The sequence below is a fragment of the Coloeus monedula genome, assembly GCF_965178545.1.
Source record: "Coloeus monedula genome assembly, chromosome: Z".
NCBI classification, from domain to species: Eukaryota; Metazoa; Chordata; class Aves; order Passeriformes; family Corvidae; genus Coloeus; species Coloeus monedula.
This window is the reverse complement of record NC_138822.1, coordinates 25,143,033-25,168,344: the sequence shown is the minus strand read 5'-3', so window position 1 is coordinate 25,168,344 and position 25,312 is coordinate 25,143,033. Positions and strand designations below refer to the sequence as shown.

General features: G+C 34.9%; 1 protein-coding gene across 5 annotated transcripts in view; it reads right to left on the bottom strand.

The window, feature by feature from the left end:
• Positions 1 to 2,836: 2,836 nt before the first annotated feature.
• The window catches only part of PPIP5K2 (diphosphoinositol pentakisphosphate kinase 2), a 48,685-nt gene continuing 26,209 nt past the window's right edge, over positions 2,837 to 25,312 (bottom strand). For 2 of the 5 annotated variants that reach the window (XM_082301228.1, XM_082301229.1), the window contains exons 18-31: positions 23,605 to 23,746; positions 22,813 to 23,036; positions 21,139 to 21,266; positions 20,823 to 20,937; positions 19,455 to 19,562; positions 19,254 to 19,370; positions 17,896 to 18,069; positions 15,311 to 15,484; positions 14,030 to 14,099; positions 11,872 to 11,991; positions 10,943 to 11,005; positions 7,000 to 7,131; positions 5,301 to 5,429; positions 2,837 to 4,683 (exon numbers count right to left, since the gene is read on the bottom strand). In XM_082301228.1, the coding sequence (XP_082157354.1) occupies positions 4,580 to 4,683; positions 5,301 to 5,429; positions 7,000 to 7,131; positions 10,943 to 11,005; positions 11,872 to 11,991; positions 14,030 to 14,099; positions 15,311 to 15,484; positions 17,896 to 18,069; positions 19,254 to 19,370; positions 19,455 to 19,562; positions 20,823 to 20,937; positions 21,139 to 21,266; positions 22,813 to 23,036; positions 23,605 to 23,746 (1,800 nt within the window). In that variant the 3' untranslated portion in view covers positions 2,837 to 4,579. Of the gene's footprint in view, positions 4,684 to 5,300; positions 5,430 to 6,999; positions 7,132 to 10,246; positions 10,382 to 10,942; positions 11,006 to 11,871; positions 11,992 to 14,029; positions 14,100 to 15,310; positions 15,485 to 17,895; positions 18,070 to 19,253; positions 19,371 to 19,454; positions 19,563 to 20,822; positions 20,938 to 21,138; positions 21,267 to 22,812; positions 23,037 to 23,604; positions 23,747 to 25,312 lie in introns of those variants that run through there. The other 3 variants (XM_082301230.1, XM_082301231.1, XM_082301232.1) reach the window with 3 other exon arrangements.

The following is a 25,312-nucleotide window of genomic DNA, read 5'->3' as shown; positions in this document are numbered from 1 at the left end:
TTTAACCTAACTGCTTTTGGGTTGAATGCATAGCCTATGTCGAGGCTAAAATGTACGGCAATTAAGAATAGAATAGAATAGAATAGAATAGAATAGAATAGAATAGAATAGAATAGAATAGCTCAATTGGAAGGGACCTACAATGATCACCCTAGTTTAACTGCTTGACCATTTCAGGGCTGCCCAAATTTAAAGCCCGTTATGAAGGACTTTATCCAGATGCCCGTTTTTAAGGCACTGACAGGCTCAGGGTATCAACCACCTCTCTAGAAAGCCTGTGCCAGGGTTTGACCACCCTCTCAGAAAAAAAAAAAGCTTCCTAATGTCCAGTCAGAACCTCCCCTGATGCAGCTTTGCTGAATTGCAGGGAGAAGAGCTCAGCACCACTTCTCCTCCTCTGGGAGCGGAACAGAGCAATGATGTTGTCCCTCAGCCTCCTTCTCTCTAAACTAATCAAACCCCACCACTCCTTGCAGAACAGACCTCCCAGCCCTTCTGCCTGCTTGGTTGTCTTCCTCTGGATGTCTTCAGGTGCCTTAGCATCATTCTTAATTTTTGCGGGCCAGAGCTGCACACAGTTTTAGCCTGTATTTATACTCATAAATAATACTGAAGCAAAAAAAGGCAAGAATCTCCAGGTTTTTGCTTTTTCTATTTCAAATACAATGTCATTTCAGTCTTTTGAATTCTTTTGGGTTTTTTCCTTTGTTTTCCTTTCTACTTTTCAGTATTTGCAACTTTACATGTTCTGTGCAACTGCTCTTTAAAAATGTCTAGAGTCTCTTAGTTTAAATTCATAAAGTTCAAAATACTTTCCAGAGTAGCCTTTTAAAATAATTTATGGAAGCTTTACATGTAATTTTTAAAGTCTAAATATATTCCGAGCCGTCATCCAAAAGGGAAATGAAGAAGCTATCAAGAGTCTGAAGACAAGTAAGACAGGAAGTCTGAACGGACTTATACTCAGATTTTAAAAGATTCACGTTTTAGTACTTGTGTTAGTATTATTTGTATGCAACAAATAATCTTATTAAATAAAGGAGCAGTTATTCCTTCTTCTGGAGAGATGAAATAGGATATTTAGTAAAACAGGTGTACCCAGACCAAACAAGCATGTCACCCAATTACATTGTCTTCCCTCGTCAGTGACTTTTCTCTCTTTGACTGAACAGGATGGAGATCTGTAAATCCTAATTTTTTGAACTCTGGATTAGAAGTCTATTTCTATATACTGCATTCATACATTGTGTGGCACAGTGACAACTTTTTAATCCAGTCTATTTTTATTTTTTTTTTTAAGCAAGTTCACTTTAGAACTGTTTTTCTATCAAGGTAGAATTTAAGCTTCCTGTAAGGTCTTGTTTACACTAGCTTCTACCTTTTATGATATGGATGTTCTCTGTATTTAGTACATTCTCCTCCTCCTAGGCCCACATTTGATGCCATCCACACACTCACACATTCTCTTTATACATAAAATATTTAGCCTGGTTTTTTATTCAACATCTGTTTTCCACAGTAATACTCTGGACTGCTTTGGTGTTACACCAGTTCTGTATTTCAGAGCACAAGATGGTTGTTTTTAAGGCTAAGTGAGGGAATCAAAAAATTAGTATGTAAAAATACTCAATGAAATTTGTCCTCCTCACAAAAGCATGCAAAATGAAAACCATTATTTAGAAAGAAAAATAAAAGAAACATGAACTACTAATAGAAAGTACACTTCTTTTCTTACACTGCTTCTTGTAGACTTGACTTTTTGCAAAGTTTTTGCTATTTTTTCTTTATAAAGTTACTCATGAGTCTGTCAAAAATAAAATTGCTGTAAACTGATAAAGAAAAAATACAGGAAATATAAAGGAATATTATGCTTCCATCTATGTTAGATGACAGAAAGTAGTCTTAAATCCATACATTCTGCCACTTGTCTATTGCACTGAAATGTGTTTTAAAAATCTTTGTTACATCTCTTCTGCCATCATCCTTTGAACTGTTTCTGCTGATACTGTTCAATGTATGATCATTATTTTTGATATACTATTATATAATAATATGTATAATTATTTTGTATGCATATGTCCCTAGGCTTGATTATATGGTTTTCTACAAAACTGAACTGTGGAAGCACATCTGCTTTCCCTTAACAACTTCTATGTGCGTGGATAATTACATAACTGAAATTTATTTATTAAAATAAAGAATCATACAATATAAAACAGTATTTAAATTAATTTTAGGAGTTTTTTGGTTTGGTCTGTTTTGTAATGATGCTTCATTTTTGAAGAAATGCTAAGCTAAATAATTACTTAAAACTACATTGCAGGGTGATAGTATTTTGGGAGTTACACTCATATTTGACCACTGATTTTCTGTAACCATGTTCTCTGACCTCTGTCAAATCTGGTTGGAATAGGATGTACAGTTCAAAAGGTTTGTGAGAGACAGTGCTATTGCATAAAGAAACTGAATTAAAAATAGGTTCAAAACTGTGCAGTCCATGTTGTGTCCTATTGTCAAGTCTCAACAGGAAGTAGAAGAGCACTCACAGTGGTTCCGTATTTGACATTACCATTCTGGAACACAACAAAGCACTGCAGAGAGTGACTGCCACTTATCTTTTTGAGGAGTGACTTCAGTATAAAGTGATATTGTCATTTCTTTTATGCCACATCCTTAACAGCAAGAGAAATTCTGGCTTATTTGTAAATTAATGGCTGATATGTAAATTGTTTTCCATTGAGATTACTTCATCAACTACTCACTACACTTCACAGTGCTTTTAAAAGAAAACACAATAGAGAGAAGTTGCCAGTGACCTTGATTTTATTTAGGAGCACATAAAAAAAGTTATGCCACAGCTTTGGTTGACTGGAATGATAAATGTACTTAAATTTCTACAGGGTTTTTTTTTTTTTTTAACGGTAAACAAGCGTACATTCAGTTGTATGCAAGACCAACATTATCAATAACACAATTACACTACAGGAAATGAAATCCTTGAAGTATATAGCTGTGAAACCCTTCATATTTTTGGTATTTAACCAGCATTGTTAGAAATAGTCTGCTGAAGCCATTTCATATATGGTAAACACTGAAAAAAGACCCTGTGGCAAAGTGAATGTAACTATAGTTGCACTGGCTCTGGAGATGAGTAAGAGCCCTACCTAAACATCTTACTTGTAAGCTATGTCTTCTGCAGCTTAAACATGAAAGGAATTACCTAACTTGCACTTATGAAGTCCATTCTTACTACTCAGACATTTGAAGAAGTGGTCTATATTTTCATACATTTGGGATACTTATAACCCAGTAATTTTTCATGCCACAGAAGAAAATTACAGTAATTGCTTAGACTGGATGATTATTCTAAGTAACCCCATAACTCCATGTTCCACCAATTTACAAATGCTTCTTACATCTCTTATAAAATGTTTAATTTTTTTCTTTTTTCTTTTTTTTTTTGTGGTTTTTTTGTTTGTTTTTATTTATTTGTTTGTTTTTTGGTTGGTTTTTTTTTTTGTTTTTTTTGTTTGTTTGTTTGTTTGTTTTTTTGAGAGCTGCTGTCAACCACCTAGACTGGAAGGAGGGAGGTATGAAAATTCCCAGGCCATGACGAATCCTGAGTATTTTGCAACAGTATGCACTGAGTTCTGGTGGTCCACAGTCTCTCTCTTTGCTGAAAGGATGATAATAAAGCATGGATGGAATATTTACAATTTTTAGACTAAACCTACTAGCAGACCAGCTGTAACCATTTCTCTTTCTACAAAACGTGCTTTTTAATATCACCTTATTGTAGAAACATATGGCAAAGAAAATAAAACTGTCTTTTTTAGTAAACGTAAGAAGGTTTTGATAAAAACGTATAAAAGACAGTTTTATCTGCTGGATGATATATAGGTACCCGTATACAAACATGTATACCAAACAATAAAAGATAAGGTAGAGTTGAATGTTACAGGTCTGATGTAAACAGAGAAAAAAAAAAAAGAGTAGTCAAAAGTGCTGATACATGAAATCACTCCATCATGCCTAATTATTGCAGCATATATGATATAAAATAATTAAAATGCAGAAAACATCCGCTTATCTCCAAACCAAGGAAAAGAGATCTCTTTGGAAATGTAGTTAAATTAAAAACAAGTCAAGATAAGTGTTATGGTTCAGCACACAGAAGAAATTCACAGGAAGATTATAAATTCCTGAAAATGTAAGTTTGTGATGACAACAGACAATGCCTTCATAACAGTGACATCAACAGAGCCACTGTAACACATACCATTTTCTTTTTGTACAGGTTTACAGTAGATATTTGAAGACACAGAAAAAGTTCATGTGCAGCTTTTCCATTAAAAGCTGTGCAGTTCATCAAACTGATAAGTAGTATATTTCCTGAAATGTTTTAGGAAATGAGAAAAGACACTTGACCTAAATACTGTGCACACTGGTTAACCATGTATAAACTAAAGATTCTTAAGTGCACTATGAATTGCAGACATGAATGGCTTTTGAAAGCTCAGTAATTTGCTTGAATTCACACCAAAGAATTGTTTAGGAAGTTGTTTCCAGTTTTGTCTGATCATTTCTCCTCAGAAAGAGTTTCACCACGAAGTTCTGCATCTAGTGAGGCCTCTTCAAGAGGTGGTTTAATATTAGATACATTAACAGGAGATCCAAGGGTAGCTGTACAAATAGAGAGAAAAGAAGTACTAGGTTTTACACTTAATATCCATGCTAAAAAGCACCAAAGGCAAGAAAAATGCATGTTACCTAGGACAGAAACAAATAAGCTACACTATCTAATGAAATCTGAAATCCAAGTGAAATTTGGTCTCTAAACAGTACAACCATCCAAAAGCAGACAGTGTAGCTAGCCAGCAGTTCAGACTGAATATTCTAATGATTGAATGCATCATCTTGTTATTGGCAGTTTTAGTCTGAACAGGGTCACAGAGCTCTACATTAGGTGTTCAGAAAACATCTTAGCAATTCTGCCACTTAAATAAATGAATTTACTTTGTCTTACTTGGAGATAGCTGTCATACTTCAAAGCAAAAGCTCATGAACTTCAGGCCACAGAAAATGGAACAATTCAGAGGATAAGAAAAAGTAACTATTAACACAGTTTTACTGCTAAAGGTATTTGTGCAATGCTATTGAGTTCTCACTGACCCACAAAATTATTCCACTTACGTATGGAATGTTAATAGCTGCCGTATGAAGTCATGTAATATGTAAGAAGAATTATGCTGTTGGAAATAATCAAGTTAGTCATTTTGCCTTTGACAGAATTTACTTACATAATGTTAGTTTCTCTACAGCTAGCCTTTCAGGCAAAGTTTCAAGTGGAGTTGGTTGAATTTTTGCAGGGGTAAATGTATTTAAAGAAATTTTTCTTCCTGAAAGGGGCATCAGGTAAGTTGGAGAAGCTGAAATGGTGGTGAAAAAAAGAATCATTATTAATAAAAATATTCTCACCAGAGCCAGATGTCAAAAACTGTAACCACAGGACTGTGTATCCATCCAGCAAAATAGATACCACATTCATACAACTGGCTGCTCACCTACTGATTTTCAACTGTAGTGTCGAAACTTCACAACATGAAAGACAATTCTAAAAATCTCTTTTTTACCTCAGAAAGCAACATAATAAGTTCATGCTGTTAAGAGAGAATTTCAGTAACAGGTGCTTTGCCAGAAGATTGGCAAAAGCATTAGTGCTATTTCTCACGGGTTATGTGAGATTGCATATGTTATAGGAGATTGCACCTGAATCAGCCTTGAGTCCAACACTTCTATGAAAAGTGCACACAATGCATTAATCTCTAGACAACCTCCAAATAGTACAGGAAAGCAGGAGAGCTAAACATCTACGACTTTAACTGTATCAGGTCTATTTTCCAACCACTCCTTGGTAGAGAGGTGACAACTGTACTCTAGAAGTATGACATTTTGGTTTTCAATATTTCTTCATCTTGTATACTCTCAATTCTGAACTGATTTTGAAGACACACAAACTTCCTAACCAGTATAAAAAGGCATCTTAAATAGCTGAGAATTTTCCTACACTTGTAAGTTTCACTGAGCTCTTTTTCAGTAACACCAATTTTCTTAAATTGCTTATATTCCTTCTCAAATATAGGAGGCATACCCTATCAAATAAGCTGCTGATTAAAATCTGAACTGTATAAAATAATAGGGGGGAAAAAAAGGAAAAATCCTGCAGCAGAAAAAAGGGGAAAGTCCTAACAGGTAGAATACTGTTGTATCAGTACTTGCAAGTACAAGTTTTCTGATCAAAGCATGAGTCTTTAAACACTTCCTTAGTAGGAATGATTTTCAATCACCTGACACATTATAAGCATCTTAATATGTGGTAAATCTGACCTAACTGAAACCATTTCCAAAGACACAGCAGTAGAATCACAATGGGAAATCATTTTCCCAGACACATGCACATGGATAGAACTTAGCTGTATTTCTTTTCAAGATCACCTAAACTTTAAACATGCAGCAGAAACTGCTAAAAAGATAAGAAGAGCAGTCTACAGGTGAAACCCCAAGTACTATTGAAAGAAACAGGAAATAACAAAGTTTTACGTGTAAATGCAATACTATTCTGCTGAAGTTACTGCCAGTACAACAATACAGTATAAAGCTGGGAATACTGCATGCTCCCTGAAAAGCATTACCTGTGATTCAGCTGACAGTGCGGACAGTACAGAGAAGTCAATGTAATAATAAAGGCAATAAACTAACTATGATATCATTAAATCCTTAATTTACTACCTCAGCCAAGAGAGACATTACTTCAATGAATTTTAAGTGTCCATACCCACAAAAGGATAGTGCAAAATGTAAAATTATGGTTTATGTACATTTTCATTTTCTTCAAAAGCAGTATTTCCAGTTTACTTGTTAACTGCAAAACACTGCAAGGATTAACTAGACAATAGTTAAGAATTTAAAATTGGCGTAATTACAAACTAAAACCAGTACATGTCTCCTGTAGATTTTCCCTTGATGGAGCAGCAACAGAAGCAAGAAATTCATCCACCTGCTTCAGAGACAAGGAATTGTGTAGAGTTTCCAAAGGGCAGATAGAAGGCACCATGGAATACAGTTCAAAACCTAAATGAAAAAATAATAAAAAAAAGAGATTTCCAAACATAAGACAGGATTTAAGGTACTGCATTAATGCATGATAAAAAGTGCACATTAGCATGTGCAGGCATAGGACTCTTGAAATCATGGAAATTAAGTATTACAGGAGTCCGAACAAGGTGAGCCAATTTCCAGCATATACTAAGCTAAAGATACTGTGTAACATACCATGGGATACAAATCCCGTGTACACATGAAGTACATGGGTACACATAAATTATTCAAACATTAGAACTGTGCTCTACTCCCAAATCAGTTCATGAAAAGATAATTTCCCTTTAGGAAAAACTTAGCATATAACTTTAAAAAAAAAAAAAAAAAAAAAAAAAAAGTCAGGAAAAGGTAGAATTTCTCCTACTCATTCTCATACCTGGCACAAGACTAGATAGATAATTCATTCATGCAAGAAAGTAGGATAGCTATTTTGTTAGCAGAAAAGAGCTAAAAATGCTGTATCTTCCAAGAAATAAATTTGCAGAATTCATGTTCTATCATCTTCAGTATTCTGTGAAAACAAACTGTTGCCTTTAATATCAAAGGAAAACCACTGTTAGCATTTTTATACCTTGAGGCTACATGGTTTTACTTTCTGAGACAGATATACACCTACCTTTGTGCATTTAAAAACAGTATTAAAAGACTAGAAATTTCATATATTAGAACAAGTAAGTAAAGCAACCCAAAAATCTAAGAATTTTTTGGACTATGCTTTTCTATGTTAGTATTGATCATACACTAACCATGCTTATTCATATTACTAACAGACTAAAAAGCATTTAAACATCTTGGCTAAAAAATAATTTTCAGTCCTCTAAAGTGTGGCAACTCAATAAACAGCTTTTCATCCAATTGCATTTCAGAAGAGGAAAATATGTCCATTAGTGTTTTCAACATACAGCTGTAACATTAAACTTTGCAATTCAATACTGTAAATTTCTGCTAAGACAATTACATGAAGAAGCAATAGTGAATGAGATAATGTTTAGAATTTCAGTTCAAGGTACATTCGAGACAGCCCTATGACTGTGAACTGTTCTTTTCCATAAAATAATAAGCAACAATGTTCCTGTGATATCCAGTGTTGCCCATTCACTCCCCATTAGTACTTGCATAAGGAAGAAATTCAACAAGATTTCAACCCCCAAATGTCTATACTTATATTTAGATCCACCTTGGCCATACTCAAGTTTCAGGGACCATTGCTACAAATATTCAACCAACTGAAGCGTACTTATGTCAGCTTCACTTAGATTATAAACAAAATGTAGCATTTCATGAAAACTTGGGGTTTGTATACAAAAGAAACAGCACCATACTGTTAATTTCTAGTCTCCTATAAGGTCAGTAGCAGCTAACTTTCAGTGTAAGCACTAAGATGCTTGGCATAGATATTAATACCCTAAATAACTATATGCATGCATGTAACGCGCAAACCCTTTCGTTGCATTACAGTAAAACGTAAGATTTCTCTTTACCCTGACAGAAAAGTAACTATCACTTGAATGAGAATGTTTTTCTGATTTTGTAATTAATGAAGTGGGACAATGTCAGGTTAACTTTTTTGTAACTATTATTGTTATAGTCCATGTTATAGAGAACCAGAAAGGAATTCCAAAATGCACTCATGCCCTTTAAAAAAAAAAGAGAAGAAATAAAATTTTATTGGTTTAGGAATTTCCCCTCCAAATTTTTTGTTGACTTTTGACAATTCTGCTGTCAGCTAATCATATCCCATAAAGTCATTGTAGTATCTTTATGTCTAAGGGATATGGCTTAAACCATAATCTGGAAATCTGCATGTAGGGTTTTATTTGAATATTTTCTTATAAGTATTGTATGATGTTATGAGAAATAAATTTGAAATTTTATGATGAAGAAGCCCGACAGTATCCCTTTAAGAAGGCAATTTCCTGTACACTAACAGCCTTTGATCTTTGGCTGTATTTGTTCTTAAAGCATCAAAAGGCAAAACAATGAAAGGGTTAACGCAGCATCTCAAAAAGCCACCCTGCTGTCTTAAGATTCAAAAGCTGTAGAGACATACCACTGGAGCCTAGAAATTCCACAGAGGAAATGGACCAGCACCTAAAGAGGTGTGGGTGTTCTGCAGAGGCCCAGAAAATAAGGTATAGCATTTTCAGAAGATACTTGTTTCACCATGTTCCTTGAACTAAAGATGGGAGGGGTAGTCTGAAATGAGTTAAGAGGGTGTGGTAACAACATAAAAGTAAGAAAAAAACAGAGTGAAAGGGACAAGGATAATCAAAGTGATAGTCCAGAGGACAGACGAAACAACATCAGTATGGAGTTATGTTAGTAGAGAACCCTTGGAAACCTGCAATATACTTAGGGTTCACAGGAGCTCGTACTGCATGCATTGATCTTGTTGAAGATGTGTGGTAAAACTGCTGCATTAAATGAATCAGAACAACCAGTGTGATCAAAAAAAGCTATTTAGATCTTTTTTTTAAAGAACAGAGTCACAAAAAGTGACTAAATGGAACAGAAAGTAATCATATTAACCACAGATTCTCAAATGCAGTTCTTACTTTCTGACCTTGTATGTTTAGGAAATTTTGTTTGGTTTGAGTCTTAACATAAAAAAAAAATGTACTCCTGACTTTTCCATTTAAAATAGGACACTAGATTTGGCCTTTTAGATCAACCACAGTCTTAATGGTATAAATTAAGCCTTACTACAGTTTTCTTTCAAGAAGCACTGCAGTGCAAAAAAGTCACTATGAGTTTAAAATGAATGTAACAAAAGACTGCTTCTAAGCAAAGCCAAACAAAAACTCAAGACTTTTTTTTGAAACTTTCTTTCTAAGCAAATATATTTTTAATCTAACATGAAAATACTGATGACTTCCACTGCGATTTCAGTATCACTATCACTGAACTCAGCCAGCAGTCATGCACATTATAAAACTGCAGTTAAGAAATCTGGAAAAAATTCAGGTCCGATGGGTGCTGAAGAGTGAGTCTACTTTTCATGAACAGGATATATCTGGGGCCAATTTAATCATGTAGAAAGGGAGGTGCAAAATATTTTGCTGAGGAAGAAAAAGACATACCTCTGTCCTGTGTGTTAAACGAGAATTTTTGCAAACTGAAGACAGTTAACTCTCACTCTTGAAGTTCAAGAGGTCAATGCTGCTCAAGAAGTCACAGCTCTCTTGCTGTGATTTTTAGTGCAATATTTAAGTAATTTGCACATCTGATGAACAGAGAAGTATAAGGTAAAATAAATTTTTGTCCCATGAAAAATATAGCAATTTAGCTTCTGCTTTAGTTTTTGTAATTTAGCATCACTTCAAGAAGATAACTCCAGCTGTCAATTCAGTGATTTATTTTAGAATGGGCAGGCTCAGAAAATCAGTTCAGCAGGAGAAAGACAAAGAAGAAGCAGCAGCTATCAAGAAGTGTATGTCTAATAAGATCAGATTTCATTGTCTGTATCTTGTACCATACAGTCTGATCACGTAAGAACTTGTGGAGAATAATTTATTAAAGAGATCATGATTAACAGTAGCACTTTTTTTTTTTTTCACAGATTTTTCTAAGGAATGAATTTTGATGTTGTATTTATTCTAATGAATGGTAAAGAAAGGATTTAGGGTATCTAATGATTACAAATATATTTGGAATTGTGCTTGAAGTTAGGAACAACAGACAGCTGGATGATACTGTACACCCCGTATTTGAAATAAAAATAAAAGGGATGAAGCAAGGAACCTTTTGTTTTCGATTTTGTTTTTAAAATAAAAGCAAAACGTACCATTGGTTGGGTGTCGAGCAAATGAGATAGAAAACCTTTTAACAGCAGAACCGCGTGTGGTGTCTGAGAAAGAGAAAAACAGGTACCTGAAATTTGTAACAGCTACCAAAAGAGGGAGATTTTAAAATAGGAAAGGAAGAAGAAAGGAAAAAAGAAAAGATGAGAAGGTATTAGAAGTGAGTGTCATGCAGAAGGGACCAAGGAAAAAGACTAAAATCTAAACAGATGTTAAAAGAAGAAAATTTGGATTGTTGGTAAACTACAAGACGTGTAATGAAGTTTATGAAAACAAGCAGAATGAGCTGGTGATTCTGGCATACAAGGTTATTCAGGTTAGACTCAAACACTGAGTAGTGAAGTGGGGGGGAAAACAGCATGAATACTGTTTCACCTCAGAGTTATAAAGGTGTGCTTTGGTATCTTTACGTTCTGAAATCTAGTGAGAGAGTTTCTTCACTATCCCAGACTATCCACAACTGAGAATCTCCTGCTCCTTTGTAACCAAACCCCACCAAATAAAAAGGTCAGGAATCCTAAAATTTTCACCATCAGTATTTAACTTATTACTTTATCATTTCATTCCTTGTATATGCTCCAAATAATTTATTTAATTTCAAGATCAATTAGCAGTGATAAAAACTAGAGATTAAAATGATTTAAGAATTTAGAAACAAAACTTTCAGTTTACTTAAAAAATGCACTTGCTAGAATCTCCTGGCGCACATTACAAGTGATCTGGTAGTCAATTCAAGACAAATAAGAATTAAGGATGCTATTAAGTTAAACATAGGCAAGCTATGGGCAATAAAGAAGCAATAGAAACTCATAAAATTAATACTAAGGCCAAAGATTCTAGGATTCCATTAAAATCTTTAGAAGTTCAATGTGGCACATGGGTTGTGCGTGCATGTGCGAGAGTGTGCACATACCATCTATGAAGCCAGAAGAAGTCAGCTTTTTACGATGAGTACGAGCATAATCCTGTAGGTTAGGTGCACTTGAAGAACCCCCGAGCACTGAGGTGCTAAACAGGCCCGCACAGTGAGACCCTGATGGGAGTTAGAGAAAATACATACAACAACCAGGTGTTCGTCCATTCACATTGGGGATGCATGCAGCATGCAAGCACATGGCTCTTACCACACAAAAGGCAGCTTTTGGCAGTGCCTTGGACAGGTTCACAATATGCTTGTAATGTCAGAGTGGGACTTGTAGGCTGAAACTATCATAATTTATTGTGCTTCTACTCATGAAACAGCACACTCTGCTATATGTGCAAAGAGAGGATTGGCTTTAACAAAATGAGTTCTTGTCCTGTTTTCACTTTTGGTAAAAAAAAGTTACCAGTTAGCATCAATGCAAACATAAACAAAACAACAAAACAAAATTAAGAAGATGACGACGACGATGATGATTGATGATGATGATGTTAAAGTTGTGTCTTTGAAAATCTGTATTCCTGACACAAATATAAACTGGAAAAATACTGCTAATTGCTTTCATCCAAATCAACCTTTGAGATGACAGGCTATGAAGTACTCATGAAGTTCCACAGACTTAGTATGTGGAAATACTTCTAACCCCAATAAAATCTTAACCAAATTGGAAATACTCTATTCATATTTCAGTTACCATTACTGACATTACAAACTGACAATACCTAAAAGTTTCATCAAATTTAACTCGACTTCCTTTCCTGAGAAGACTTTTGCGCAGCTCCATGCAAGTGACAGTACTTTGTTACAACTCATGCATTCCTGCCACTAGAATGGGAGTTTAAACGAATCACTGAAAGCCACAGACAAAAATATAAAAATAACTTATGTAATCATCAACCATTAATGAAACTTAGATACAACAATGAACATAATGGAAAAAAAGTTGCAATTTTTTTCCTTTACATTTTAGTACTAGTTGAAAGGAGAAGCGCTTTTTACTCAGAACTTATCTATTACATTTTAGATAAGTAGCAGCATATTTTTTTTGAAAACCAGCAATACTTCCTTTCATTACTTATAACAATCCAGTGAGGGAAAACATTACTAGCACATGTGACCAATCACAGCCAAAATAAATTGGTGCCTGGTCTGTGGCAAAAGCCTTTCACACCAAATACCTTAATCTACACCAAAATACATGAAATTCCACAAGCCATATTGTGTCACACAAAAGAAAATTCATTCAACTTTAGCAAGCACATACTAAAAACCAGGACTTCAATAAACAAGAGCACCTGATGTATGCATTTTACTATGGGAAAAATATAATGGGAAGAAAAGTATCACAGAAAGATTAAACATACAAAAAATACGTATCTTTGCAAATAAAGGAAAAGCTACTTCTAAGTTTATGCATACAGGTTATGCATTTTTTTGCACTTAATTTTTCCCACAAAAAGACACACAGAAAAAAAAAGCAATATTGATTTACAGTAGTGCATGCTTTCACTTTTTTGCATGTGAGTCATATGTATGCCTGTTTAATAAAGCAACAGAAAAGCACCATTTGAATTAAGAAAATCTGAAAGAAGCCTTTGATAATATGATTCATTCTAATGCTGAAAAGAAGAAATTAATTTTAGGAGAGGGAATATGTGCAAAACCCTTGATACTATCAAGAAACTGTATGTTTGTTCCTCATCCCCTCCCCTTGGAAAAATATCTTCACTTTCATCAATTGCCCACAGTAGGAAACAGAAATTTTCAAGAAAAGTGTTTTAACTGTTTCCAGAGCAGGCCATTTTAATCCAAAAGATTCTTGCAAAATCCAAAAGCTCAATCAGAAATTACATTATCTTAAAAATTTACTTTATGTTAAAAACAATCCTGTGTACCTGTTGTGAGCATTACAGAATCAGTAGTACGAACAGTCTCAAACAATTTTCTCTTTTCAGTTATAATTTATTTTAAAATTTTCCTGCAAAAAAATTGTCCAGTCTGTAGGCAGACACTCAGAATATGTTATTGATAACAAGTACTATTGGATCCTGTTAATAAAAAAGCTGTTCAAAGAATATGCAACCATAGAGAACAGCAGGCAGATGAAAAGCTGGTAACATCAAACAAATTTTCAACCGTAGGCACATACCTAGACCACTCTGCTTTTGTTCCAGAATAGTTCTCGGTGTTCGTAAGTTACTATTGCTCTCTGATAGGACCTGGATATAAGAAACAGAAAAATAAGGGGAAGTAGAACAGCAGCATGAAACATCCATTTAATTTGATACAGCAGCCTGTTTCAGACACAGGTGTTAATAAGCTGTATGATAAGTGTTAGTAAAAATATGTAAAGGAAACATGAAAGATCATGCAATATCCCCTTCTGAAGGGAGTCCATTTCACATATGAGTTCCTTGCAATGAAGTGGTGCAAAGCAAGCATTCAGAATGAGAGAGGACACAGACCAAGACTGATATGAGACATTTGAGACATTTTATTTCATTTTACCAAATGTACTTTCCTAAACTGCGCCTGTAGTGAAAAAAGGAGGGGAGGGAAGGAAAGACAGACAAGCTATTGAGGACACCATACGATCACTGACCATGCACAGGCTCAATCACTATAATCTTCAGATGCTCACAGCCTTTGCTGATATAAACTTCTCCAAATGTAAATAGTTTTAGAATTTTCCATAATAAATTATGAAAATTTTCAAAGAAAAAGGATATGGCTACAGAACACCATCCATTGTCCTACATGTAAACAATATCTTGCCATTCTTAATAGCTTTAGATCTTCACTGGTACTTCCAAAACATTCACTATTTCTTTTTTTTTCTGCTTTCCCCTCACCCCCCATTACAAGGAACAATCTTCAAAATATTGTACAAGTCAATGGATGATGTACTGTGTTGGGAGTTTCAGACACTTCCGGATACAGATGGCAAGAATTATTAGTGCTGGAGTTCTTTCCCTGCAATAGTTAATACCAGGCCACTGAAAATATGATATATGCAAAACAAGTTTTGAATAGCAACATGAAGTACCAGATAAATTATTTTAAATGGCATTGGTTGCAATTAATTTTTTTTTTTTAATTTACCTACCACCAAATTAAGCAATGCTGGTTTTAAAGTCTTAAAGGACAACTAAACCAAAGCATAATTCTCTTTCATTAGGCAGTACACGAAGTCTTTTTTACTCTGGTAACATTTGCAATTCCTATAAAGAAACCAAATTTTTATGAAAGCGTGTAAAACACTCAGTGGAAAAACATGCACTTGCTCTTTTTCCCCCAAACATTCTTGGCAAGTAATTTTAAGAAGTGGAGGTATTGCTTGAAATATAATCCATACAAAGGGATTAGATGTCCTTAAAGACAGTTGTTGCTTGGAATGCATAAAATGTTTAATGAAGTAAAGTTTAAAAACCTGTTGCCATGAGCCAAAAATACTGGATGTGAAAGCCAGTGATTTAGGGGAGACAGGGGAAGAAGTGATTTGTTCCCCTGATCTGCGTCTTCGACGCCCAGTACCCACACCACTGGTGTAATGCAGCCAGGTACCAATACACTCTGGGCTAGACACACTCAGGGGGCTCTCTTCCTGGAAGTGAGAAAGGGGGTAAAAAACAGCAAAGCATGCAAAGTTAGATTCAACAGAGCCAAATGAACAGAAAAGAAAAAAACCCAATCTGCTTGCACCCTTTTATATATTACTTTTAAAACTATTAAACAGTGAAGAGAGAAGAATAATAATACAATATTATAAAGTTTTAGGTTTCACTTTTATCTTTTCATACAACTGTATCTTTTACTACAACACTTCAACCAAATTTCTGGTAGACTAATATTAGATATGAGAGAAAATTATTTGTTATCAATAATTGATTCATAATTTTAAGAATTTTTTACATCTTGGAAACAACTTTTGTTACCCTTGACATACTGTTTAATAGTTTTTCCCCTCCTAAGTACATTAAACTTTCCTATTTACTACTTAATAGTTTCCATTTCTAGTCTATAAGCTTATCTGAAAGCTTCTTTTTTTTAAAATTGCCCTTGAGACTTTACAGTTGACTCACTGGTAGTAGCACCAACCTAACTGGTAGTAGTTTTCCAGACTTAAAAATGTCCTAAAAATTATGTGATCCTGGACACCTTATCAGGACTTCAAGGGAGGACAGTGTCAGGCTAAGCACCCCCACAATGTCTCCATCATTATGTATCATTAACAATTAACATTTTTTGTAATACAGAGTTTCCTTTCCAATGTCAATGAGCTTTACATTCTTGTTTTACTACTATAACTCAGCTTTTTTTTTCTTTTCATGACTCAGTCACAGTCGCAGTCCTTCTGTAAATATTGCTGACTATAACCCAGATTAAAACTTCCATATAGTCTCACACCTGACAGTGTCCTTTCTAATTAATGGACGTAGGTGAAAAGAGAATTGCCTTACAGGAGGAAAAAAACCCCAAGAAAATAAAAGGAAAAAAAAGAAAAAAAAAAAGAAAAAAAAAAGAAAAAAAATTTTTAAAAAAGAAAAAAAAAGTCCAAGGCAGTTGCAGTTTAAGTTGCAGTGACTTTTTTTGAATTGCTCCAAAATGCTGTTTAGTTTAAATATTCCAAATACTAGTTTTGCAGATTTCAGTAGGCCAGATGAAACTTCCTGTTTTACTTACAAGAAAAAAATGGTTTATAGTGTAAGTTTTCTCTAAATCATCTACTTCCTTCCAGCAAATAAGCAAGCTCTGAATGCTGAAACACATTCCATTTAAACATATATTATCTGCACAGTCAAAATTTGGCAATTTGTACTCCTGATATCTTGTGAAAGTTAACTTGCATATAATTTATGAAAATGGTTGAAAGTCTGAAGTAATAGACTATTAAGTTGAGAATAAGTGAACTCATAGCTAGGAGGGGAGTTTGCATGATCATAGTGGAAACAGCTTTTAAAAATCAAAAATACTGATGTTGTGAGCATTTGTTTATGAAAAAAGTTGGAAATAGAAAATGTAAGACATTAACATTTATTGTGTCTGTTAATTTATGGAAGTCATGTGAAGTTATACAGATATCCTTACAGAAGGGGAATCATGCATCTTTTTCTCTCCATACTGCCAATAACAAAGTGATTTGCAAATCTGTAATACTTTTACTGCATACAGACGACTCATTCCTAACACAAATATGAAAGAAAAAGCTTTTGGTGTGAATCTTCATTTCTGATGGTTTCAAGCAACTGAAAATGAGGCAATGAGAAGCTGTTAGTCTGCTTCTAGCATTAATATCACAGAAGTGCCACTATGCACCATCTGAAATTTTCCACTCAACCATCCCAATGGTATCAGTGATAGCTGTGCATCCCCCCACCTCTGTGACATTAAGCCATATCTGTGAAGCACACCTAGATGTCATGGCTTTCAAGACAGCAAACTAGATTGTTCAAGATGTTATCTACAGAATTCATGAAACACAAACCCCAGGCCACTTAAAAAAAAAAGCTTCCACTTTATCTTCTTACCTTCAAAAGCTTGACAAGTGGAGTCACTTTAACTCCACATGAAAGCAAATACAGCAGAAGATGTCTCATTTCCTGCACCTCCCCTACCACCCTAATCCCTCTGTTCCCTTTCAGCACAATCACCCTGAAAGTTCGCTCCATTCCCAGTAGTAGCTGTTTCATAAGGATGAATAGAAAAGCAATGTATGTTAGTTTGTAGATGTAGGTTTAGACTGAAAGAGTCTTCATTTTCAAATATCAACTTTTCTAAAATGGCTTGAAAAAAAAAAAGGAAGTCTTATCACAGAATAGTAATAATTTTTAAAAATAGACCTTCAGAGAAATTACTGCCATGGAGGATTTCCCACTGAGAAAGGGCGAAACTTTTTTGACAGGTATCATGCTGGTTCTGTGTAATCAAAAGCAGAAGTATATTTGGTTTTGTTTTCTTAAAAGCAAGCAAAAGTTAATGTCTTTGACAGAAATTATCTGGAACACAAACACTTACTTCAACAGAACCAATCTTCCTGGATCTTGGAAGGGGTGACTTTCTGTGTATGTGAATTGGGTCTGATACCATTGGCTTGAACATCACTACTGATCGATCCGTTTCATCTCTTTTAGGAGCATGTGCCTCCTCATCACTATCAGTTCTCTGAGAGGTTTTCTTTGAGCCTTCATTCTACAGGAAATACATAATTAATTCTTAATTTGTCTGCACACCTTCACACATGTAGACGGAAGTGGCTCTCAAATAAATACTCTGCATAAAGATAAAGCAAGCTGATTTTAAAAATACAAGATGCAAATCACATATTGTAGGGTATGCCCAGCCACTGCCCTGGAGGGATGCCTGCTGAGATAAGGAGATTGCTCAATCTCCCAGCAGAAGTCCCGGGGAAAGCCAACCACTTTTCAGTTACAGCGGGAAGAAGACAGACCCAGAATCCTCTGGGAGACCCTATGCAGATCCTTTGTAGCCCATTGGCCTTTACCCTCTGATACCCATCCCCTGTATCCCTATAAAGCCAGCCCCCTGCCCCTGCGAGGGCAGAGAGATGCTCGTCCCTGGCTCCCCTTCGCCTAACTAATAAAGCTACCTTGTGCGGAACAGCTACACAGGCCTCTCATCTCTCTCTCTCCCTGGTCTGGCCTGGAGGCTGCCCTGCAGAGCTGAGCTGAAATCACGAGCTGACAATCACTAAAGAGCTGACAGCTTCTGCACGGGCCCTCCTAGCCAGCAGATGAGGGAAGACACCGGGCCTCGGGAAGATGTTATCTTTTGGGACCATCTCTCCAGACCAGTCACAGCTTCCACGGTCAGAGCTACTGACCCCTCACCAGCTGTCATAACATATTACTGAACAAACTGCTCTAGACTTTAATAATCTACATGTGTTTCTTCTATCTTCTTCTATGTACAAGAATTCCAGCCAAGCTTTGCTCTGCTCCGTTTCTCAAAAAGCAGTGGCAACTCCATGGACCTGACCATACATCTTGGAAAATACGAATCCTTCCTCAACAATCTGCATCCATAAACATGCCAAACTACTTTCTTAAATATGTCTTCAGCTGCCAGAGTATTATTCATGTGACACTCTGATGCTGATACCACTTCTCTTAGAGTATTTTGTATTTCTAGTAAACATTCTGGCAAAGCCTTAGAACATCCAAATTATCTGTGTCCTTACTTCAGTCCCCATTCCAAATGAAAAATATTGGGACTACTTATCTTTTACTGCACGTTTTTTTACCAAAAAAAAAATCACACTTGTATTTTTTATCTAACAATTTTACAGTGTTTATTTTAGGTTGTCCATATCCAAAAAAACTAAGTTTTGCTTTATAGAAAAGCATAATTATTACCTCTCTGGAGGCAGGTCGGTATCCATATCCAGATGGTAAATTTTTATCTTCCTCACAGCCTTTAGCTCCTGGACTGAAGTGCAGCTCTACATGAAAACGTTCTTCCGAAGAAAGTTCCTGAAGTAAAATAATTAAATAGGCTTATACTTTAATACATAGCTCAGCACCACTAGATAATTTTAAATTATCCATTTTAAATACCTTGTTTGGATCCTCATAAAGCATGATAACAATCTGTGTCATGTAATTGAGTTCATTGACCACATTTAAGTAATCCATAGCTCGTTTCCATTGTTCATCTTTTGATTCCTTATGGAGAAAAAAAAAATAAACAAATAAAACTCAGTTATTTTCTTTTAAAAGACTGATGATTTCACTTTTCCGCCATTTACATAGATTTTCATAGCAGAAGTGCAAAGCTCATAATAGCTATGGAAATTGCAAAACCAAAAAAACCAATTATGAACCTCCATGAGTGACTTAAAATTGGTCATCAAATGACTGAAAAGAGCAGAATTTTCATAATTTATTTCAGTGTGTCTTTCATGGTTTTTTGCCAACGATGATATGTGGACAGAGGCACTGTTTTCAATTCTCCTGATAAGAACTGCTAATTTTGCAATAAATTCATTTCAGCTAGTATATTGTGAAAAATGTTTTTAGATATCACAGTAACAAATATATGAGTCAAACAGAGTAAATGAAGCTTGCTAGTATATAGAAGAGATACAACCATTACATCCCAAACTACTTAAATAAATAGTCGCTTTTTCGTGCTGTAGGAAAGAAAGCATTTAGTAATACACCTTAAAGAAAAATTAAAAGTTTATCAGACTAAAACTTGGAGTGTACCTGCTGTAGCATGTCACAGAGGTTTAAAAATGCTTTTGTCATCACTGAGTTTAGTCATCCATTACCAGAAACAAATATGTCAATACAGCAATTTGAAAAGTAGTGTATTAGTCAAGTTGCATCTTACAAGCAGACAGGTTTGTGGTGCTGCAGATATCATCTCCAAGAGCTCAGTTTAAGTAATTTCTGAATCTGGAGACCTTGTCTTTTCCAGTGTTAAAGACAACCAGATGGAGAATAATGCACCACCTTTGTAGTATTCTATAACAGTACAGGAAAGTAAGAATAAAATTCATTGTACAGGAGGAACTTTGTACTCTATGAGCAGCCTTGAAATTAGGTAGGGATGTCCTGACAATATTTCAATGGTGAAAAATAATAAGCCAGTGCAAAAGTAAATTCAAGAGAACCCTGAATGACAACTTGAGAGTAGAAGTTGGAAGAATTATTGGTGACAATAGAAGACAAAAAAAAGGTATGTGGCCTTTCCACATCTATTTGTGGAAATAGGGAGCCAATGGAGCACAGCCACTACCTTGATGGAAATCAGCATGCTAATTAATGTGCAATTTGCAGTATGTTTCTGCATAAGTAATAGGAAATCAAATGCTTGAAAAAATATGATAAATTTCAAAGACACTTAAGCTTTCAATTGATACAGTCATAGGAAGATTCAGGTTCCTCTCACAGTATCAGACCTTCAACAGAGAAACTCACATCACATAAGGCACCATAGCGAAGGGTGGATAACAGGGAGTGGACATGACTCTCACTGGTGAAATACAGCCGGGTACGAACATGGCGTTCTGGGGACATAACACCCCTGGAGTAGCTTAAAATAAAGAAAAATGTTCTTAGACCATGACAAGATGTGTCCCTATTTTTAAAATAAAATTTATTCTTTTAAAATAAATGAATAAATTACACTTTCTAATTTCTATGAGCTAAAAAGATACTTCAACTATGAAAGCTATAGAATATCTCTAATTTTTATGGGAATTAATGTAACCATGTAAAGATGTAACTGGCTTACAGAGGGTGAAGCTTATTTACAGTGTCATCATCTTGAGTTCTCTGAAGGTCAGAACGAATTTTTCTGACCAGAGGAGTGCAGTAACCTTTGGCAATCTCCAATTTCTCAGCTTTTGAAATACCGTATTCCTGTGTAAAAACAAATTGACTTTTAAAACTCAGTTAAAGATTGAAATACCTTCTATTTCAAAACTTCTATAGTAAAGCGTATTAGTTTGCTCCGGCTGCAAACCATTTTGTTTAACGTTTTTACTACATATGATTACTGATGGAGCTTCAACTAACAAGCAGTTTGTCTTTTTGCTGGTTGATTTTATACAGAGAAACAGTTCTTCATTCACTAATTAAACCAAAGTAGTGGATTTACCTTATGGTATGATAAAGCTCTTTTTCTTAACCAAAACATCTACAGAGTCATTCCTCCTTCTTGTCACCATCTCAATCTCCTATCCTGCCCCCACAAAGCTTTTTTTTTTCCTTTAACAGTCAATAAAGAGACATACTTGGAATGTCTGTCTTAGTTTGGGGTAAACCACCCCAGAGAAGATCTTCTATTTACATCAAATAATAATACAAATGGTATTTATGTACAACTGGGAAATTATTGATTATATTAGATTTTATAATATCATCAATATTTAAAAATATTTCTTCCAGGAGCTTCATATTCTGCGCTGCACATGCTATGAAAGTGCTCTCACAGTTAGAATGAATCTTCTTGTTACCCTAGAGAGCAACATAAGCACTCTTCCTTTGCATTATGTAGGCTATCAAGTTTTCTTTGTTTATCTTCTTTTAGTATGTGTCCTCATTTTTACCTGCTCTCCTCTAACTTTCTCTTCAAAATTTCAGCTTAACAGACCCACAAAACACAATGCATTGTAAGCATCATTACTATTTTTGTCCTCCTTGTCAAGGAGCTTGAGAGATGGGGAGAGGAAGAACTTCCTTCAAATGCTGCACGCCATACGGGTAAATATGTCTGTTACAACAGTGCTCTGTAGCTGCCAGGACACTTGGGGAAAGCTTTAGTCTGTTCTGTCCTGTTATCACAAAACAATTTCATGTTCTGCCACCTAGAAGATTTTGGAGCTAACCCACATTTAACAGCCTGCAGAGCATGTAAGTTTAACTTGTCCGCTTCTAGCCTGAAATTATATGGAATTTAATGTCTACATTCATATCATGGAGTGTTAGCATTTTGAAAAAGTAGAAAGGTCTTTTTAAATTAAAATTGTTTAAAATAAGTTAAATTACATAGATTAGGATTAACAGTGTCAGTTGCAAAGAGCCCAAAAATGTCTATAAGCAGGAGAAACAAAATTAAAAGCAATGTCAGAAAACAGAGTTATTCACAAAGGCTACAGTTAAATCTATGATGAATGGTGGAGATGAACCATTTTATTTTAATACACTGCTGTAAAGGAAGGAGGCATGTTCACACTTTAAACTTCTAGAAAAATTCACCCTGAAAACAGCTTAATTAATTATGAATCAAATTTTTCTTAAAAAATCCCAGTCAACTTGCTACTGAAAAATAAGAGATAATGTCAAAGGCTTCTATTATTGCAAAATGCGGGAGCTTCAAAAGAAAATACAGAGTAGACATTTTCACAAAAATTTGAAAAAGCATTTATTCTACACTTTCTTCTATTTAATAACTGAAAACGCTTACCTGAGGAATCACAATGTCAGCTAAAGCTTTTGAAAGCCTATATAATTCCATTGTGTTTTCTAATTTTAAGGATCCATTGTGTTGTACATCATATTTTATACAGTCATAAATATCAGGAATCTTGCTAATATCATATCTTCCATTTTTTGTTTTGAAGTCTTTTTCCAACTTGGCCCACCTGCGCAACATCAGTTCTAGAGTTTCACTGTGATAGAGCTGAATATCTGGATAAACACACATCTCTTGTAAGTAATTAAGGCCATTCAAGTAACAAAAGGACATTTTAATTACATAGACATAACAACTGAATTATAGAGGGATCAAAATAAGTTAACTGCATTACCATTACAAAGAAGGGACAGCTGGGCATAAGGTTAATTTTAGTGCTGAAAGCATCACAACTACATGGCTCCACTATGATAGTCAAAAACACTGCTGCAGAAATGCACCACTGGCCCTTAAACATAAGATGTACCTATATAACTTAGCCTTAGTACCCCAACTGTTCCTATTACTTTTGTGGAATGCTAAGTTTCAAATAACTAAGACAAGAATTTCTGCAAACATTGGAATTTCTGACCACCACAGAGCCCTTACTTGCAATATAACCACATGTTCCTCCTTCTTATTTTAGAACTGTGCTATGAAATCAGACTGTGAAAATCCTTAATTCATTATTGATTGACTAATGTTCTGCTAAAAGTGAGGTTAGTGAAGAAAAGTTATGTTACAATTCTCTTTCATATATGTTAACTAGAGAAACTAAATACAAGTATAAAAATGTTTCAGTACCTGCAGACTTCGGGTCTTCCATTCTCTGCCTGATCTGAGAAGTCAAGCTCTGGATCAAGTAATAGACCTTGTCACATGTCTTTACAGGATTTTTAATAACCTGCATTGATTTTATCAGTGAGATGCTTCCAGATGGAGTAAGCTGCAATTTGAGATAAACACAGAATTAACTGAATGAGAACTATATTTGAAAGACCTGGTGAGATAAGATGGAACATGTCAAAGATTCCAAGTATTGGGGAAAAAGCACTCAAGCAGGTTGCTTATGAATGAATATTTTTACTAATTTATCAATTATCTATTACCTTTGAGGCATTAATACATCAAACAGTAGTACCATTTACTAGAGATTCAAAGGCAGTAAGAATTTCATAGGGCAATTAATTCTATACAGTAAATGTGAGTAACTACAAGAATTCATAAAACCATTTCCGTTATTCCAAGACAGGAAAATTGGAAAGATGTTTAAAACTTTGTATATACTTAGCAAGCTTCCATAACTTCAAGTAACTTCTGAATTCAAAAACTTACAAAAAATTCTGTTAGAACTGTTGTCATTAGGCTACACGCCTCACAAAGTATTTTTTGCTCTACAGGAACAACCAGATCTGCAATAGTAACTGATACCTTAAAAAAAGTCTGCCTGTTCCTGTCCTAGGGTTTTGTTTCTACAGGACTGCAGGACACAAACACAAAAAGAAAGCCTTTAAATGCACATATACCAACAACATATGAGATGTTCTTCAGAACTTAATTAACTATAGAAATGGTAAAAGCTACAAACATCACCATGAAGGTGACTGTCTCACTAAAACAACAGAATCAATGTATGTGTGAGGCTTAGCCTCATTTTGTTCAGAAAAGTCTACAGAATCCAAAGTGATCAGTGAAATTAAACAGCAATTTATACACAAAACACACAATTATTTGCACTTTCCTCAGTATCCTGAAATGGATAGAGTAATTTGGATATGGAAAACTTCTGCTTTCTACCTAACAGTAAGCAGTTCCTATCTTCCCAGTATGATGAAGTAAATCAAGAAATCGATTTATTTATACATAATAGGGAAGGAGACACAGGAATAAATCCCATACAATTTTCCCAAATCACAGGTAAATTAAAAAGCCTCCACAAATAAAGGAAGTTTTTATTGCTTAATAATGCCAAGGGTAACTTTCAGTGACTGAAGAGCAATCTATTGGTTCCAGCCACATTTCAAACCTGATTATATCAATACAACAAACATCAATAAATCCTTGCATTTTCCAATTACTGTTGAATCCACTGCTAGCAGTGGTTTGCATGATACTTTACCTATTTAAATGAATCTACACAGAGTATATACATGCCAGGTATATTATTCTTCATTAATTTGCTCTCAATACTTTTTGAAAAATAGCAGTTTAAGCTTAAACCTCATCTGAGGACTTGTATTTAGTTGTTATATGAGACAGAGTAAGGCCAATTGAAAGAGAAAGAAGTTTCTTAATTATAACAAACAGTACATTTAAAACCAGGAACAATGACTGTTCTGTACCAAGTCAACATAAACTATATTACTATGTGCTAATTCAGCATGTTAATGAGATATTTCATTTCACTGATTAGAAGTATTCTACTGGTTTGCAGGATCTAAGTCAAAAAAAAAGACCCTACAGCCGATTAACTACTGAAACAACTGCAGTAGGTAGGCAAACATTTTGTTAC